The sequence below is a fragment of the Schistocerca serialis genome, chromosome 4, assembly GCF_023864345.2.
Source record: "Schistocerca serialis cubense isolate TAMUIC-IGC-003099 chromosome 4, iqSchSeri2.2, whole genome shotgun sequence".
Classification (NCBI taxonomy): domain Eukaryota; kingdom Metazoa; phylum Arthropoda; class Insecta; order Orthoptera; family Acrididae; genus Schistocerca; species Schistocerca serialis.
The window spans coordinates 388,220,684-388,239,816 of NC_064641.1; the positions used below are offsets into that span (position 1 = coordinate 388,220,684).

General features: G+C 37.4%; 1 protein-coding gene across 2 annotated transcripts in view; it reads right to left on the reverse strand.

Annotated features, from left to right (window-relative positions):
- Positions 1 to 19,133, reverse strand: part of LOC126474884 (nuclear hormone receptor HR96) — a 113,387-nt gene that overhangs the window by 36,786 nt on the left and 57,468 nt on the right. Inside the window, exons 2-6 of one of the 2 annotated variants that reach the window (XM_050102376.1) lie at positions 9,302 to 9,482; positions 8,925 to 9,103; positions 7,799 to 8,655; positions 7,451 to 7,688; positions 2,268 to 2,474 (exon numbers count right to left, since the gene is read on the reverse strand). In XM_050102376.1, coding sequence (XP_049958333.1) covers positions 2,268 to 2,474; positions 7,451 to 7,688; positions 7,799 to 8,655; positions 8,925 to 9,086 — 1,464 coding nt within the window. In that variant the 5' untranslated portion in view covers positions 9,087 to 9,103; positions 9,302 to 9,482. Of the gene's footprint in view, positions 1 to 2,267; positions 2,475 to 7,450; positions 7,689 to 7,798; positions 8,656 to 8,924; positions 9,104 to 9,301; positions 9,541 to 19,133 lie in introns of those variants that run through there. The other variant, XM_050102377.1, reaches the window with a different exon arrangement.

Here is a 19,133-nt window from a genome sequence, read left to right on the forward strand (position 1 = left end):
GATGAAGAGAGGAGTGGTAGACCATCATTGGTGACTGACGAACTGGTTCAGACAGTTGATGCAAAAGTTCGTGAAAATCGACGTTTCTCAATGTCGGAGTTGTCTACTGGTTTTCCACAGATTTCTAAGACTCTCTTGTACGAGATAGTGACAGCACCAAAATTCTTACCGACCACCACAAAACTCAAAGAATGGCCTCTGCATTAGACTTTCTGTCACGTTATGAGGACGAAGGAGAACCATTGTTAAACAGAATCGTGACCGGTGACGAAACCTGGATTAAGTACGTGAACCCTGAGACAAAAGAACAATCAAAGATGTGGGCACATTCAAATTCGCCTACCAAACCAAGAAAAGCCTCGCAAGATTTTTCTGCCAGAAAACTGATGGCAACGGTGTTTTGGGATGCCAAAGGGGTGTTGTTGGTTGCATTCATGGAACGTGGTACGACCATTAATCAAGACGTGTACTGTGAAACAATAAAAAAGTTACGACGGGCTATACAGAACAAACGCCGTGGTATGCTGACTTCCGGTATCGTTTTTTTGCACGATAACGCCTGTCCTCACTCTGCTCGCAGAACAACGGCCCTTCTTGAGTCCTTCAAGTGGGACGTTATCAACCATCCACCTTACAGCCCAGACCTGGCGCCAAGTGATTATCACCTCTTCATGCATTTGAAGAAATGGCTCGGGTCACAGCGGTTTGATGACGACGAAGAGCTCAAAGATGCGGTCACAGGCTGGCTCCAGGCACAAGCGGGTGATTTTTATGCAGAAGGAATTTCAAAGCTTGTGAAGAGATACGATAAGTGCCTCAATCGCTATGGAGACTATGTAGAAAAATAGTGCAAAGATGTAGTTGTAAGATGTATATATTAAAATATTTTTATTTAACTTGGTGTATTTTTTTAAAATCAACCGGAGGTTACTTTCTGAACGGCCCTCGTATGTCATACATTTTATGAATAATGATTCTTGATTTAACAGTGCCTCTCCATTAATCAGTTACAATAAAATCAGTTTATGCATGTCCTACTTAGTTTTCCCACCTTACACTTTGTGCAATTCAGAAAATGTGTTAAATATTTGTTGCCTAAAGTAGTTTAGGGAAAACCAAGAAAAACCTACTTTTGAATGGCTGGATGGGGATTTGAACCAACTGTCTTTTCAAATGTGAGTTCAGTGTCTTTGATGAAGACACTGAACATCTAACTTGCTGTTTCATTCAACAATGAAGTTTCAACAAGATTTTCAATGCAAAGTAGATGTAATAATAACGTTCTGGTATGTTAAACTTCCTGGCAGATTAAAACTATGTGCCAGACCGAGACCCTAACTCAAGAGCTTTGTCCTTCATAGGCCAGTGCTCTACCAACTGAGCTACCCAAATATGATTCATGAACCACCTCACAAGTTTACTTTGCCAGTACTTCAACTCTTACTTTCCAAACTTCACAGAAGTTCTGCAAAACCTGTGGGTCTAGCACCCCTGGAAGAAAGGATATAGCAGAGATATGGCTTAGCCACAGCCTGGGGGATGTTTCCAGATTGAAATGTTCACCCTGCAGCAGACTGTGTGCTGATATGAAACTTCCTGGAAGATTAAAACTGTATGCTGGAACGAGACTCAAACTCAAGACCTTTGCCTTTCATGGGCAAGTGCTCTAGCAACTGCATTACCCAAGTATGACTCACAACCCATCCTCACAATTTTACTTCCATCACTACCTCTGTTGGTAGAGCACTTGCTCATGAAAGGCAAAGGTCCGGAATTCAAGTCTCGGTCCAGCACACAGTTTCAAACTGCCAAGCATAGGTCTGGAATTCAAGTCTCTGTCCAGCACACAGTTTCAATCTGCCAGGAAGTTTCATATCAGTGCACGTGTTTTGGTATGTGTTCTCAAATAACTCTTTTTTCTTTTTTTTTTTTTTTAAAAAAACCACTGCAATAAACCTGTTATCCTGGAGTAAGATGCACTTAAAGAAATTGAAAATATTTAATACTCAAGAAAGGAAGAAGAAGCAATTTATGATCTGCTAAACATACCTGACAGAGGTACCATGCAAGTTGGATAACAAAAGCACATTTGTTTACTTTTGGCACATCTAAATGAAAATGTACCAGTTACATGCTTGTAAATTCAAATTTTAACCTGCGGCCTGTTTAAGATGACTGTCTTTTTGTAATCTAATGCTACAATAGATTTCAAATGTCTATATAAAAATATGTTTTATGGATTCCTACTAACTTAAGAAAGTACTTACCTTCCAAATATGATTGTCTGGATCATAAGACATGGCACTACGTAGCATTAGTATTTCTGTGCAGCCTCCTTTCAGCAGAGCCACTTGATCTTCCTGACACATATTTTTAAATGCATTTATTTTCTTTGCTGTTTTTATCAGTCGACGTATGGCAACAGCAGTTAAATTTATCACATCAAGTAAAACTGGAGCTTCATTCACACTGGCCTTTAAAATAACAGAAAATCTTTAGTTGCACTCTCCCCACATGGCAGTGACTAAATTTCAGCATCTTTGAAATGCCATAATATTAAATACAAGTAAAAATACTGAATTTGATATTCCTAAACCGTTTTAATACAGCAGACCATAATATCATTCCTCCCTCCAATCATTGTACAAATTTCGAAATTGAAAATCGACAATGGTGATAGCAGAATAACAAATCAACTAAAATTTTTCAAAAGTGGAAAAGCATCTGGATCAGATTAAATACCTATATGATCATACAGAGGTTATGTGAAAGAACTTGCTCCCTTTCTAGCAGTAGTTTGTCGTAAGTAGTTGGAATACTAAAGGATACCTAGCAACTGGAAAAAAAATCACATCATTCCCGTTTTCAAGAGGATCATAGGTCATACACATATAGTTAAACACATGTATCACTGAGGTCTGACTTGTTAAATTATGGAACATGTTCTATGCTCACATAATATGACATTTTTGAAGAATGAAAATCTTGTGCAAATCCACATGCATTCTGCAATGGATTCTGCAAACTGTGATACTGTGCAACTTGGCTCAAATTGCTTGTCAATAAGGTCCAAAGTGCCATAGACAATGATGCCCAGGTTGTGTTGTGTTGTGTTGTATTCCTCAAATTGTAAAAGGCATTCAGTATAGTTTTGCGCTGTTGTTTAGTGAACAAAATACAAGCGTACCTAGTATAAACAGACTTGTGATCGATAGATGTAATTTCTGTGGTACCCCAAGGGAAAGTTATAGGACCATTACTGTTTTGAAAATACATAAATGATCTAGTGCATAATTTTGGAAGCTCCATGAGGCTTTTTGTAGATGATCCTGCTGTCTACAGGTAGTGTAAAACATTAGACGACTTTACCAAAATGCAGGAAGATCTTTGGAAGATTGTTCACTGGTGCAGCAACTGGCAGTTAACCCTGAAACATAAATAAATATAACATACTGCACGTAAATAGATGAAGAAATCCACTGTCACTGAATAACATTATTGGCAACAAATCACTGTTAACAGTCATTAACTGTAAAATACATAGACATAACCACCTGGAGTCACCTAAAGTGGAATGACCCTACAAAACAAATTGTAGGAAAAGCAAATACCATGCTCAGATGTAATTCATCCGTGAAAGAAGTGCCATATAAAGCAGTTGCTCAATGTGTTCTTGAGTACTGCTTATCAGTCGGGGACCTTCATCAGGTTAAGTTAACAGAGGAGGCAGAGAAACTCAAACAGAGAATGGTGCAATTTGTCATGGGAACATTTAGTCAGTTTGGGAGCATTGCAGAGAAGATCAACCAACTCCAGTATCAGATGCTACAAGAGAAGCGTTGTGCATCACAGAGAAGAGGTTCATTACTGACATTGCGAGAAAGCATTTTCAAGAAAGAGGCAGGCAACATATCACTTCTGCACACAATTTCTTACAACATGACAACAATGAGAAAAATCAGAGAAATTACAGATCATAGTAATTGTTTTTCCCACACATCATCTGAGAATGGTGTAAGGAAGACGAGCACAGATAGTGGCACCAGAAGTACCTTCCACCACAGACCGTATGGTTGTTTTTGGAGTACAGATGCAGGTGTTTCCTTTTAAATCTATAAATCAGAAGCACTTTCCACAAAATTAAGGAACGGAAAGCACAAAATGGGCAAAGCACAAATTCAATGATGATCCAACATGAAATTGTTTGTGATTTTACACTGACTTCTGTTCCACTTTATCAGTGCTCCATTCTCAAAGAAACTGTTCTCTCATCAGTGATATACACTTAGGAAAACATTTGAAGCAACCTTCTCTTTTATTACATGAGAAAAAAGAAGAAAACTTGCTTCTGGCTCCAGCCACTAGTCACTGTCCATTTGACACTTCAGATTACAAAATATTTCTTTTACACAGGAAAATAAATCAGGCAATTTTATGCAATGATCACTGTTTTGGGTTGCAAGTCCTGTAAAAATCATGTGCAGCCCATTCTTACAGGGTTCCAATTTAGAACTTTCTAAAAGATCAATTCATACTTTGACAGTTTGTGCAACATTTGTGCTATATGCTTGAGGAGGCAGTTAACAGTTTTTCCACTAATAAAGAAGTTGAAAAAATAAATTAATGATAAGAGTGTAAACTAAACTATTTAATTGTCAACCCTGGTTGCACACTCTGTTCTCAAAGTGTGCACAGACAGCATACAAACCCCATTAACAAATATAATAAACAAGATCTTCAATGCATTACTTTTCCAGAGTACCTTACTAAAGAAAGGTAAAGTGAAGAGTACTGAAAACTAACACCAGTTTCACTACTGCTTACATTCTCAAAAACAACTGGATAAGTTGTTGAAGGTAGACTAATGAGTTACACAGATAAACAATCTTTTTAATGAAGCAAAGCTTGGTTCCTGAAGTGGGAGGAATACAATATCACTATTACATAGTTCACAAAAGGTCATAACAACAATGACTATGTGTTACAGTCTTGTTCTTAGACTTGTCCAAGGCTGCTAGGAGTCAGAGGAATAGCAAGCACGTAATTCACACATTTGTTGCTGACAAATTTTTAGTAAATCAACTGTCAGACAATAAACATATAAAAATAGGTCTTCCTCAGGATACTGTTTTTGGTGCAGTTCTGTTTTTAACATACATCACTTATTTTCCAGACAGTAAAAGATATGAAGAAAAAGTTTTCTTTGCTGATGGCAGCAATGTCACATTCATTGATAAAACATCAGAACTCCTGAATGAGATTTCCACTCTGCAGCAGAGTGTGCGCTGATATGAAACTTCCTGGCAGATTAAAACAGTGTGCCGGACCGAGACTCGAACTAGGGACCTTTGCCTTTCGAGGGAAAGTGCTCTACCAACTGAGCTACCCAAGCACGACTCACACCCTGTCCTCACAGCATACACTCCACTGCAGAGTGGAAATCTCATTCTGGAAACATCCCTAAGGCTGTGGCTAAGCCATGTCTCTGCAATATCCTTTCTTTCAGGAGTGCTAGTTCTGCAAGGTTCGCAGGAGAGCTTCTGTTAAGTTTGGAAGGTAGGAGATGAGGTACTGGCAGAATTAAAGCTGTGAGGATGGGGCGTGAGTCGTGCTTGGGTAGCTCAGTTGGTTATCTTTACAGCACTAAGTGAGTTGTACATATCGGGAAAACATTATTAAGTACTTTACTAATAATTCTATACATAATCACTGACTAAAGCCAGTTTGGATTTACAGTTAGCAGGGAAAAACAACCAAAAAGCTCTAAACAGCATTTTCTATGAGGGAACAAAGTTGTATTGTAAATTGCTCGAGAAGATGGAAGAAATTACTCAAACACATCTCTTTAAAAAGGTTACCAAAACATTGCTCACAATTAATGCATACCATGCAATCAAGGACAGCTTAGTGGATTCAGAATAGTGGTTAATAATGTAAGGGGATGACTACAACACCTTGTCACACGACAATAGTGTGGGGCTTTTGCAGGAGTATCATGTCCAAACATCTGGAGTGCATGATAGTAATATCTTATCATTCTTCCGAATTCAACATCTCACTGATCATGAGGGTATGCTAGCTCAGTTTTCCAGGGAGACTGAAACAAGGACATGGTGATGTGCATGACACATGATAGCATGTTGTGATCCTGGAATCAGTTTTCTGATCATATTGAAAGGAGTGCAGCAAAGAGGCATAGCAGCACTTTTGGTCCGGAAGTCAGCAGCAGGTGCCTGCAGTGTGTGCAATGACAGTGTAGCGATTATTTTGTCTCAGGCTTGCAGCATGATGGATGTCTTGTAATGATACTGTAATAATGGTGTTGCACCAAAATGATTTTTGTGAAAGGAAAAATTGTTTAAGGCAGCGAGATCAAGTAAATAAAATACGATAATTTTCCATCCACCATCTCAGATTTGGGTGAAACTTGGCTTATTTATTTTTCCCTACAGATATAAGTAACCATACCGAATTTTAAGATTTTATCCCTCTGCATTTTAATTTTATAATCTGTTAAAGCTTGAAAGTTATGACACTTTTACTGCAATGTTACAAAATGACACTGCTAACATTTTTAAAATAAATTACAGTATTTTGATCGTCCAGTCTCTGGAGTATTTGGGGATTAAGTACCTATTCTGAAATATAATGAATAAACAGATTCATCTAACATCTTTGAGTAAACCCACCAAGGCACAAAAAAACATACTTTCTAATTTGTTATTTATTTTGGGGAAAAAAATAAACAAACATTTTAGCATTACACTGAACGTCATGTAAAGGAAAAGGTTTGGTCCCAGTAATACATTTTTTTTCCAAAATAACTCTCTAAGCTTCGACTATCTCATGGGAAAATAAAATTAGGTCTTTTGGTTCCTTTGGAGTATTTTTCCTGCTACACTGGATATTTTAAATCTTTTTTAGTCATCTCCAAAATCTATTATTGTTCACTCAACTGTAAAATCCAATTTTGGAGAATTTTTAGTAATTTTTTCAGTGTAATTCAAACTTCTACATTTTCTGGTATCCTTTCTTTATGTGGATGAAGATAAAGCAATAATTGTTAACAGCAAATTGTTGCAACAGTATCTGAAGCACTGATTGGTTTACTTTGTAGGCTTTGATATTTAATTTTGATTATCTTATTTCCAAGTGTGCAAAACCCCACCAATAACATACAAACACATAAGTAAAATCTTAATTTTAAGAAGTTAGTCACCTGTTGTGGAACAAGATATTGAACAAATATCAGAATGTTATTGATGTCTGTGAAAAGTCATCTTTAAGTGTAAGTAACAGTTATTAAACAGGTGCTTCCATCTTTTACAGGCAGCAGAAAATTCCATGTGAAATACCAAAGGTACTAACATGCTTGCAGTAATAAAACAACAAAAAATACTTATAGAATTTATGTAAGTTACGTGGTGATACAAAAAAACTTCAAACTAACCTTAAATCTGCAATCATCTCCCACCAGAGCAGAAATATCATCATCCAGTGGATCATGCAGTGCCTTGTTGGCAACTATGAGCTCATTTAGCTTGGCTCTTTCAGCATCATTAAGTTCACGAGAATTTTGGTGGGTCTTTGCCAGTGAACTATAGGCTTCAAATTCCAATTTAATCGCTTCACTGAGTATTGATGCATATGAATTTGATGATGGATAAGAATTTGGGATACCTGGTACTCTGAAATATAGAGTTTTCAACTGAATTACATGACTGCTTAGAACGCTAAAAAGAACTACTTACTTAACACTAAAATTGTAAATATCTGTTTTAGGTATAAGAAATATTACCTCTGTACATCCTGTAAGATTTCTTTAGCAGCTTCTGATATTGATGAGGCTCCACTCGCTTTCCAGATTTTTTCATGTTCATGGTAATGATCTTGTTCTCGATTTCTCCACTCACCCGACTCACGTCTCTTCACATTTTTGTTGTTTGGTGTAACTGTGGATGGAGCGGACGCTGCATATTGTTTTGACAGTAGTTCATCCACCTTGTGGTTATTTATAAGAGAGGATAACAATGGCATTTCCTTATTTCTTCCAATATTTTTCAAAGAGTTTTTGTACACTGCTTGTGATGACGAAAGTCTGTGAGATTGAGGGGACTGATGCACTACACCACTATTGCTATCTGCATGTCTGCTCTCTGAATCACAAAGCATGTCAGGTGTTCTTGAACCATTAATAGTAGTATTTTCTGGAGGTGATGTTGGGCTAGATGCACTTGTTGCTGAACTTGGGGATGGATAAGGTTCAGCTACATGCTGGCTCCTCAAAGGTGAAAGTTGTAGCCTCTCATCAGATGGGCTGCCAATCCACATCTTTGCGGGAGGTGGGCTTCCCTCAGGTCCACCGTCTTTCGAATGCGACGAACTCTCTGGAGACAGCAGTGACACACCATGATCAACATACTCGAACGAGTCTTGAGAAGGTTCTGGTTTGAATTTATTTTGATTTGAAGTGAATGGACGTTTCCGGGCTCTATTTTGTTCTATCTTCTGTCGTTTCATTACTTTATCTTCCTCTGACATTATATAATCTTTCCTCATTCCAACTGCAAAACATTTCTTTAATCTACAGCGCTGACAGAACCTTCTTGTGACTATTGTTATTTCGCAGTTCTCATTAAAAGGGCATCTAAATTCCTGAAAACGAGTGACAATGAAATTTCTATTTATGTAGAATTATAATTTACTATTCTATACATCGAATTTTGCACATACATTGCGTTATTCGCTCTGTTTACATGATAATCACATTACGCTTTGCAACACGGACCTAAGAAGCATTAACTATTTTTTCTGTACTTTCACGTACTTACAGTAGTTTATTATACACGGATACTGACATAGGCTTCATACTGTGTTACAGTAGTTGTACTACATAGCAATAAAGGAATAACTTGCGAATTTACCTTATTTTTCGGAGCGTTTCTCCTGAAAAATGCTTTGCACGATTCACAGGTAACTGCACCAAAATTGTATCCTAAGGCTTTGTCACCACAAACACCGCAAATCTTTGTATCAGACTTCGTTGTAGCATTTTCTGTGGCTACTTCTTTCGGTTCAGTAGCCATTGGGATGGTCTGTAAAACTACATAGACACAGACCACATATCAATTAATGGAACATCAAACAATGTCTGCATCATGGTACATTAAACTGGTTAACAATACATGTACAAATCATCATAGCGGAAATTAACAGTAGGTGATTAGTAACAATTAGCACTGTGTTAGCAAATAAAGTACAAATCTTGGGCAACGCGCTATTTACACTTAAATATACTTACGTGAAACACGGTGGCACAGAAAACCCGCTTCAGTTACGCCCCCGTGACGTAGTGACACATTATTCCATCAACAGAAAGCGAACGCTTCTGGGCCTCTTCACTGTCACTTTATCAGCTGCCTGCGTTCGCCATGTTACTGACGCATAATAAACACAAGCAGGTTCAAGTTCACACACGGATTCTGAAAATAGGAGTGCTCGTTACGTGCAGCATTGGCTGTGGCAGTTCTTACTAACAGTAACATTTATGTGAAATTTGTTTTCACTAGGACATCAGCCTAAAGTCCAATTCATACATTTTACTAGTAAATATCGTGATAACTATTTTTTTCTATGGGTGGCGTAGTTACGTCACACGGTGACTGGAGTTGCCGACTGCCTATTGCTCATTGAATACTGTTGTACGTGATTGGAGTAAAAATGATTAAAGAATGAGTGAACGCCTCCTAAAGTACTTATAAACAGACAGTTACATTCGACTGCCTTTACATTCATTTTAATGACATACTTTAATTGCAAAAGATGAATGAGGCGCATTTCGCGGTGAATGACATAAAGAGTCGAAATCGTTTAATTTACTGATTTTTTCTTACATATATGAAATGGTTCATATTGCAACCATGTGGTTTCGAAGAAAACGTACCGGAGTTGTTTCAAGCCAGTGCGTTAGTGGCAACAACCCTCAATAGAGTATAAAAATAAATTAACATTCATAAAACAATTGTATAGAATAACGTTGGTTTTCTTTCTTTTTTTCCCAGTCACGAATTCCTCTCCTGTGCCAATGTGCCAACCTCTTCATCTCAGAGTAGCACATGTAGCCTACGTTCTCAATTATGTGCTGGGTGTATTCCAATCTCTGTCTTCCTCAACGGTTTTTGCCTTCTACAGCTCTCTCTAGTACCATAGCTGTCTTAACAGATGTCTTATAATCCTTTCCTTTGTCAGTGTTTTCCACATATTCCTTTCCTCTCCAATTCTCTGTAGAACCTCCTCATTCCTTACCTTATCAGTCTACCTAATTTTCAACATTCGTAAGTAGCATCACGTCTCGGATGCTTTGATTCTCTTCTGTTCTGGTTTTTCCATACTCCATATTTCTCTACCATGGACCGCTGTGCTCCAAACTTACTTTCTTAGAAATTTCTTTCTCAGATTAAAGCCTGTGTTTGATACTAATAGACTTCTGCCCCTTTTGCAGTGCTAGTCTGCTTTTGATGTCCTCCTTACCCCATCTGTCATGACAATTAATCCTAATATTAAGTTTCTCACTGTTCTCATTTCTGCTACTTCTCATTACTTTCGCCTTTCTTCAATTTTCTCTCAGCCCATACTGTGTACTCATTATATTACCCATTCCACTCAGCAGATCATGTAATTCTTCTTCACATTCACTCAGGATAGCAATGTCATCAGTAAATCGTAACACTGATTTCCTTTCACCTTGAATTTTAATCCCACTCCTGAACCTTTCTTTTCTTTCCATCATTGCTTCTTCAATGTACAGTTTGAAGAGTAGGGGCGAAAGAGTACATCCCTGTCTTACAACCTTTTTAATCTGAGCACCTCATTCCTGGTCATCCATTCTTATTATTTTCTCTTGGCTCTTGTACATATTGTATATTGCCTGTTTATCCCTGTAGCTTACCCCTAGTTTTCTCAAAATTTATCTTGCTTCATTTTACATTGTCAAACGCTTTTTCCAGGTTGACAAATCTTATTAAAATGTCTTGATTTTTCATTAGCCTTGTTTCCATTATCAAACACAATATCAGAATTGCCTTTACCTTTCCGGGCAAACTGATCGTCATCTAACTGGTAAAGAATTAATTTTACAAAGCTAAGGAATTGGCCTACTATGATGCCAGAGACGTAATAGAGGAGTGTTGTAACAAATAAAGGATGTTGTGTGTGGCCAACAAAATGTGATTTTCAGGAAAACTGCTAAAGTGCAGCCTCATCATATTTACAATTAAACTTTTTCTTGTGTACATAAAAAAAATAAATAAATAAAAAATTTAGAGAAGGTCTCTCTAAAGAAGTATATTTTTGTATCATGTGTTTCCAGTCTGCTTTCATTGCCACTTAATGTACACAGTATACTAAATCTGCATCATTTATCAGTCGCAACTGAATGGAGTGTGTCAAAATTACATAGACACGTGGCCTGTTTACAGTTTTTCATATAACATATAAAAAACTGTATACAATAAGGACAAATGTAACAAATGAAAACAATGTTGTGTTGTCCAGTCACTGTTGAAAAATTCTCCAATAGAGTATAAAGGGTACAATTTCAAGTCCTTTGTAATTTTCCTTTTGAATAATCCTGGCAGCTGACAACATACTTCTCAAGGCAGTGCGTTGAACATTCCAGACTGTTGACTGCTGATACTTCAATGTTCCTCTTGTCCCTTCTGTATTTCCTGCCTCATACTGAAAGCCTCCTATTTGTCTTTGACATTAGTGAGGCATACAAATACATATTGGTTGAAAACTAATTACTCCTAGCCAAGTGAACATGGGCTTGTAGTGCTCCAACCTTTTTCTAGGAGTGATGATCCTGAAAGTGTCTGTTTTGTTTTAGCGTTAACACATACTTGCAACCTGAAGTGTCCCCCCATAAGAGCAGGCTGAAATTAATGTAGCTATGAAATCCTACTACACTGTTATAAGGTATTGGTCAATTAATACACCTTCTAATCTCCTCAGAAGGTGTATTACACATGGGAGCTTGGAGCGTGCGCGCGCGCGCGCCCACACACACACACACACACACACACACACACACACACACACACACACACACACACACACACACACAACAGGTTGTTTTATTTGTTAATTTAGGTTTTATTTTTTATGACCAACTGTGATGTTTTCAGAGAATACATCTGTTGCTTGTACCACAGTTTTCCCTTTGGAGAAAGGATGATGTCATCACCAAACTTTAACATGGGGTTGTTAAAACCTACATCATTGACATAAATAAGGAACATAAAAGGTCTTATGGTAGATCCCTGTGGTACACCATGTTCCAGTGTTTGTTTATGGAAGATTGCTCCAGAGGCTGACACTACTTGCTTTTGAGTCTGAAGATACGATTGAAGAGCTGCCGGAACAACACCTCCAATACCATAAAATTTTAGCTTACCAAGGAGTATCTTGTGTGAGATGCAGCCAAATGCCTTGCTGAGATCACAGAGTGTATGTATCACACTTTCTCTGTCCTGAAACCCATGTCTTTTCTTTATAATTAAGTCCTGTGCTTTTGTAACCACCGACTTTCCTTTGTGAAAGCCATACTGTGTCCTGGAAGAGTTTATTGTCTTCAAAGTAACTTTGTATCTGGTTATCACAGACTCCATAACTTTTAGCCAAAACTGGGATTATTTTTGTAGACTGGTACTGTCCGTGCCAGTTCCAGGAACTCTGGGAAGAGACCAAAGGTGGCCCCCAGCCAACTTCTCCCCCTAAGTATTTCACAGTTGAGGTACAGTTTATGGATGTACACAGTATGCACCAAAATTCTTGTTGAGGATTTTACAAAATGAAAGAACATAGTACCCTATGACTACAATATCAATGAGTCACAGCAGACTGATTCAGTTCATGCAAATATGAGGGTGTAACAGTTTGATGGGATAATGGAATGATCACATAGTTTGTCATAAATCAGGTAGGTGGCAGACTGCAGTTCATTGCAGAGAAAGCAAATGAAGCTCTCAAGGAAGTTTACGATTGGTCAATAACCAATAAAGTGACATTGAACATAAAGAAAACTAATGCCATGAATTTCAGTTTGAAGAGGGAAAATTACAATGTTAAATTAAATGTAGATGGCACCTATACAGACTGTGTAACAAATGCAAAATTTCTAGGAATGAATATTGATTCTCAGTTGAAGTGGTGTGAACACACAAAGGTATTTGCAAACAGAATGTCATCAGCATGTTATGCCCTTAGAATCCTTTCATCAGTGTGTAACATTCAGTATCTTTTAGTTACAGACTATTCATATGTACACTCAGTTTTTAGCTATGACATTCTTTTTGGGGGAACAAATGCACAAAATATGAACACAGTTTTCAAACTCCAGAAAAGAATCATAATCAAAAATGGTATTTGAGCTCATTGTAAAGATCTGTTCAAAAAACTGGGGTTTTAACTGCTCTGTGTGAAGACATTTACCAGTCAATTGTAAACATAAAAAATAACATTGGTAATTACTGTACAAACAGTTCCATGACCATGAAACAAGAGCTAGACTCAACTTGTATTTGCCAAGAAAAAATAAACATAAAACAGCATTTTTTACCAAGGAATAAAACTGTACAATAAATTACCAAAGGCGATTAAAGAAATTGTAAAAATACACTTATTTAAAAAGGTGGCTAAAAATACCTGTTATGCAATACATTTTATACATTGAAGGATTACTTAGATAAAACAGTAGGGGTTGGTAAAAAAAATGTTATACAAATAAATAATAATAATGATTATAAAACATCCAAAATTCCACATAACACCTTCACACTGTTTTCCCCCCTTCTTTTTTCCTTTTCTAGAAAAACTTACCCCCAACCTATGCATTGTACAATACTAACACCTCTTCCTATTTCTGAGCTCAACATCTCACTCATTATAGAGAGATGCTGACTCAGTTTTTCAGGATAGCAAATGGGAAGTTGTGGAAAATGGCCCAGAGATCACCAGTGTGTGTGTGTGTGTGTGTGTGTGTGTGTGTGTGTGTGTGTGTGTAGTGAGTGAAGTGTTATGAAACAATGTGTGTATAGTGTGTGCAGCGAATGATAGTGAGATATGAGTGAACAGTGTGGCATTACATTATTTAATAAGTTATTTGGGGAAAAAGTATACCAGGAGTAAATTAATGATTGTCTCTAACTAGAGGTCTGTAAATGTATGTGTGTATGAATTAGCTTATTTTAAATTGGTCTAAACTTGTAAATACTTTGACATGTTCTACATTCTTGTAAAAAGAGATCTGTGGATGATTAAAGCTACCACTACTACTACTACTACTACTACTACTATATTGGTAGAATACTAGGAAAATGAAATCAGTCTGCAAACGAGACTGCATACAAAACACTTGTCTGACCCATTTTAGAATATTACTCAAAAGTGTGAGATTGGCACCAGATTAGGACTAGCAGGTGGATCTTGACTGGATACAAAAACCGAACTGTAGGCACTCCTAATAATACACTGTTTCTGCTCCATGTACGATGGAATATGATCGCACTTGCGTACATATCGCTGATGTAGCCAACAGCAGGGAATTATTTCAAACAAATTGTGACATTCACAATCGTGACACAGGATAGGTGAAAAATTACCAACAAGGCTCTGCAGCTCTCATGGTAGTCCACAAAGGAGCTAGTGAGTCAGGTATAAAACAATACAATAAGCTATTTGCCAATATAAAAAAGGAAATTAATAATGTGCATATATTTCAAAGGAAATAAAATCATTCATCATAGTCAAATTTCTTATAAAATGAATGAATTTTTAATGTTATTATGCATCCTTTAGTATTAAAACGTAGGAAACCACTTAGGTAAAACACACACTTAAAAGGACAAATGTGATACTTTTACTTATGCCATTATGACAAAATTTTGTATTTCAATTTCACTTATAATGATACAATTTAAATTTATTTATGTCAGTAGGATACAAATGTGTATTTTCAATTATTCTACTATTTCAAGCATTCATTTAAATGTACACCAGTAAATTGCAGGTTGTGGTATTATATGCAAGCAACTGCTTTTTATCACTCACACAATACACAGGGTGTTTCACAGTTCATGTTACACATTTCTAGAGGTTGTGGGGGAGGTGTAATAGATCACATTTTACTTAGGAACCCATTTCTGGAAATGTCGTCCAACAACGCTTCAGTTCGGCAAAGTTATATGCGCTGGTGCCTCTAAATGTATGTACATAAAGTGTGATTCTGTGATGATGTTACAAACTTTCAAGGATGATGGAGAAGGATAAATGTGTCAATTTGAGGTACGTGTCCCTGTACTGGTACTGTTGTTGCTAAGACTGTAGGATAGGCAACTTTCAGAGGTGGTAGTATCGTTGGATGACATTTCCAGATATGAGTTCCTACATAAAACTTTATCTTCTATCTCCCATTCGACAACCACTAGAAGTATGTTACATAAATTATGAAACACCCTGTATAAAACACCCATCTTCACATGTCCTGTATTACTAGTACATTATTTGTATAATATGTAATCAACAAGATCAAATAAAAATCAGTTCAGATAGAATTCCCAGATGCAAGAGGTATTGAGCGTAGAGGCACATACAATAGGTACAAAATGGCTTTCTTTCAGACAAAGAGTGAACACATGCATACAAAGCCAGTGTTGTCTCTGAAAATTTCTGCCAGAGTGCAACTACCTTTACCACATGAACAGTGTCTGGAAATAGCAGCACAGTGAAGCTCATTGTAGTTCGTGGTATTTTATTGTTACACAGCTTATGGGTAAATGTGAATCTATTAACCACAAACTTAATCATTGTAATGATAGGATGATTATGCACAGCATTTTATGCCTACTCACAATTTTAAATACTGTACTTTATTTCATGTTGCACCACTCTACCTTCATCTTTTAAAAATATGAAACACAACTGAAATATCATTGAGAAAACACACTGAAGAGATTAAAAATAAAACTGTTCTTGCAACAAAATTTTCGTAAAGTACATGTAGCATCCATACTACAGTATAAAGACAAGTTGGCGTTTAATTTCTAGACTAAAAATCTCTAAAAGTTCTTGACCAATTTAATTCAATCTAATAGAAGTATGGATGGGCATGGGTCACATACTTTTTAATATATATTATATATGTAAATACATATACAAGTCATCACTTAATGTTGTTACCAAAAATCTGGATAAGTTACTGACCAATTTAGCTCAAATTTTTACATGACACTAATAATAATTTGAACAGACACAGACTATATACTTTTAATATATGTAATACATACATCATACAACAAGGAAAGGTTGTTAGCAAAGACTGCAAAAAGTTCTTGACTGATTTATATCAGATATTTACACAATGCTCTAATAAACATTCTGACAGACATAAGTTCAATATGTTTCCAGTATACATAGTATATAAATTTGTATACAATATATAAAGGGGAGCAGTTGCTGTTTTTTATGTTTCTTGTAATGCTGAACATAACAAATATGTGGTTAGACAAATGAGAAATAGAAAGTTGAGAAAAATGACCTGTCAGAGGACAGAATAAACTACAAAAACAATATCAATTTCGAGATGCTAAAGATGATAGCACAGCACATGACATTTAGACTACATGTAATATGAGCACTAAGATCTTGCACATTAGCAACCAGTGACAGTAAAAATGTCCCTTTTAATGACTGCATGACCTTCACAGCAGAATACGTTGTAATCAGAACAACAGATGCTCAAAGCGACCTCCTGTAAACCCAAACATTGTGCAACCCGCTGGATCATACAGCATTGGACCCTTCACAGCAACGCTGTATCCACAATAACAAGAGTAGCATGAACACTTGCTACCAATTCCTTCAAATTTGTCAGCAGAGTAGAGTACAAGTGTCCCCACAGGAAGAAATCCCGGGATTTACTTCCGGTGAAGCCGGTGGCCATACAACTTGACCTCCACTTCCAAGCCATTTCCCTGGAAATGTTTTGTCTGACCACTGTCGCACATTAAATCGAGAGTGTGAAGGTGTACCATCATGTTGGAACCATATCCTCTGCCAAACATGTTGGAACATCTTCCAGCACATCAGGTAGATAGTTTGAGAGGAACACATGATACCTTTGTGCAGTCAACTGGTCAGGCAACATGTAGGGGCCCAAACACCTGTCATCCAATATTCTGGCCCAGATGTTGATACCAAAGCGAACTTGATATCCACAGTCGCGGGTGACATGCAGGTTAACCTCACACCAATGGTGGGCATTGTGAATTTTGAAGACACCCTCACGAGTGAATGCTGCTTCATCTGACCATATTATGGTGTTCATGAAGTCATCGTTGGCTTCCTGTTGTTGTTGGAACCATTCACAGAATTGCATCCGCTGATGGAAATCTGCAGGATGCAGGTGTTGCATGAAAGCATAATGATATGGTGTAGCCCATGCTCATGCGGCACGTTAATGACCATGCCTTGCCTGACATACAGCTGCCTTGCTACGCTACGTGTACTTCGCTGAGGTTCTTGGCATATGACCTCCAGAATAGCTTCCTCAGTAGCAGGAGTACGGCAAGTCTGTGGACGACCACTGTCACATGATGGTGGAAGGAGAGAACCTGACTCCCAGAGGTGCAGCTCCAGACAACGAAATACATTTTTATCCGGATTACGTCAACGAGGATATTTAGCAGCATATTCTTGAGTGGCAACACCAGCCTGGTTATCAGATACACCAAGGTCCAGAAGCATGTCCACATATTCATCGTTTGTGTATGCCATATATCTACCACACTAGTTTGGAGGTTTACAATGAGAAAATTCGATACATGCACACACGTACACTGGAGACTGTCACAGGCGTGTTACTCCACTTGCAACTAGTCCCTGTCTGATGGACAGTGCATACAGTAAAACCATGCTGTCAGTCCTGCACACTGTTCCACCTAAAGTGCATTACCGTTCTGACAGATATTGCTCTGCTTGATTCATCCCAACACTGCTAATTGTGAAATGTTCGGTTTTGAACTACATGTTTCCCTAATGGTAATAGACATGATGTTTCCACAATCCCATCGATTGAATAATAATAATAATAACAATGCATCGAGATACTTACTAAACAGCATGCAGTTACCAGTTTCAATGTCGAAAGGCATAATTAGTGGGACCATGGTGATAACACATACAAATAGTAACCAAGTTTGGACATTATTCGCAAAGCACATTGCCAGTCCTACTGGTAACGTAAGGCCCTAACGAAATGTAATGGACCTGAACAAGGCAAGAATAATAGTTGGTACTAATCCATGGGACCATTGGAGGAGTGTACAGAGAAAACAGATTTTGCATCTGGTATATGAAGTGGTGTGAATAAATTCACTCCCACAATGTGGAAAGGGCATCTTTCAAAGCTGACCAATCCTCCATTTCTCCGATTGTAGTATGTAAGTGCAAATGTTTTCTAGAAGACCAGCTGCAATCACTGTTGACAATTAAGATGCCACATACCCTACCACCTGGACTACATTTACCAAATAAAAAACATACACCTCAGCCCAGGATCGACCTCCGGCATGCTAACCCAAAACACTATCCACTGCATCAACTGTACAGCACAACTAATATGTACTGACAGAGATAGTTACCATGCATGTGGTTATAGTGTTGCCAGATTTCCACTCTTTAATGTCCTCTTTCTGCTGGATGTACTCACTGGACACAAATTTTTGTGAGAGGTCGATAGACACACAAACATACACACAAAATTCAAGCTTTCGCAACGAACGGTTGCTTCATCAGGAAAGAGGGAAGGAGAGGGAAAGACGAAAGGATGTGGGTTTTAAGGGATATATAGAATGACAATATTAGCAAAAGTCTCAATAAGTTCTTGACCAATTTATTTCAGAATTTTACTTGATAGTCTATTACATAGGCTGAAAAATTTTTAATATATACAAAACAAACAACATATCAGAGCGTGGAATGTTAGATCTATTTATCAGACAGGGAGGTTAGAAAATTTAAAAAGGAAAATGGATACATTAAAGTTAAATATAGTGGGAATTAGTGAAGTTGGGTGG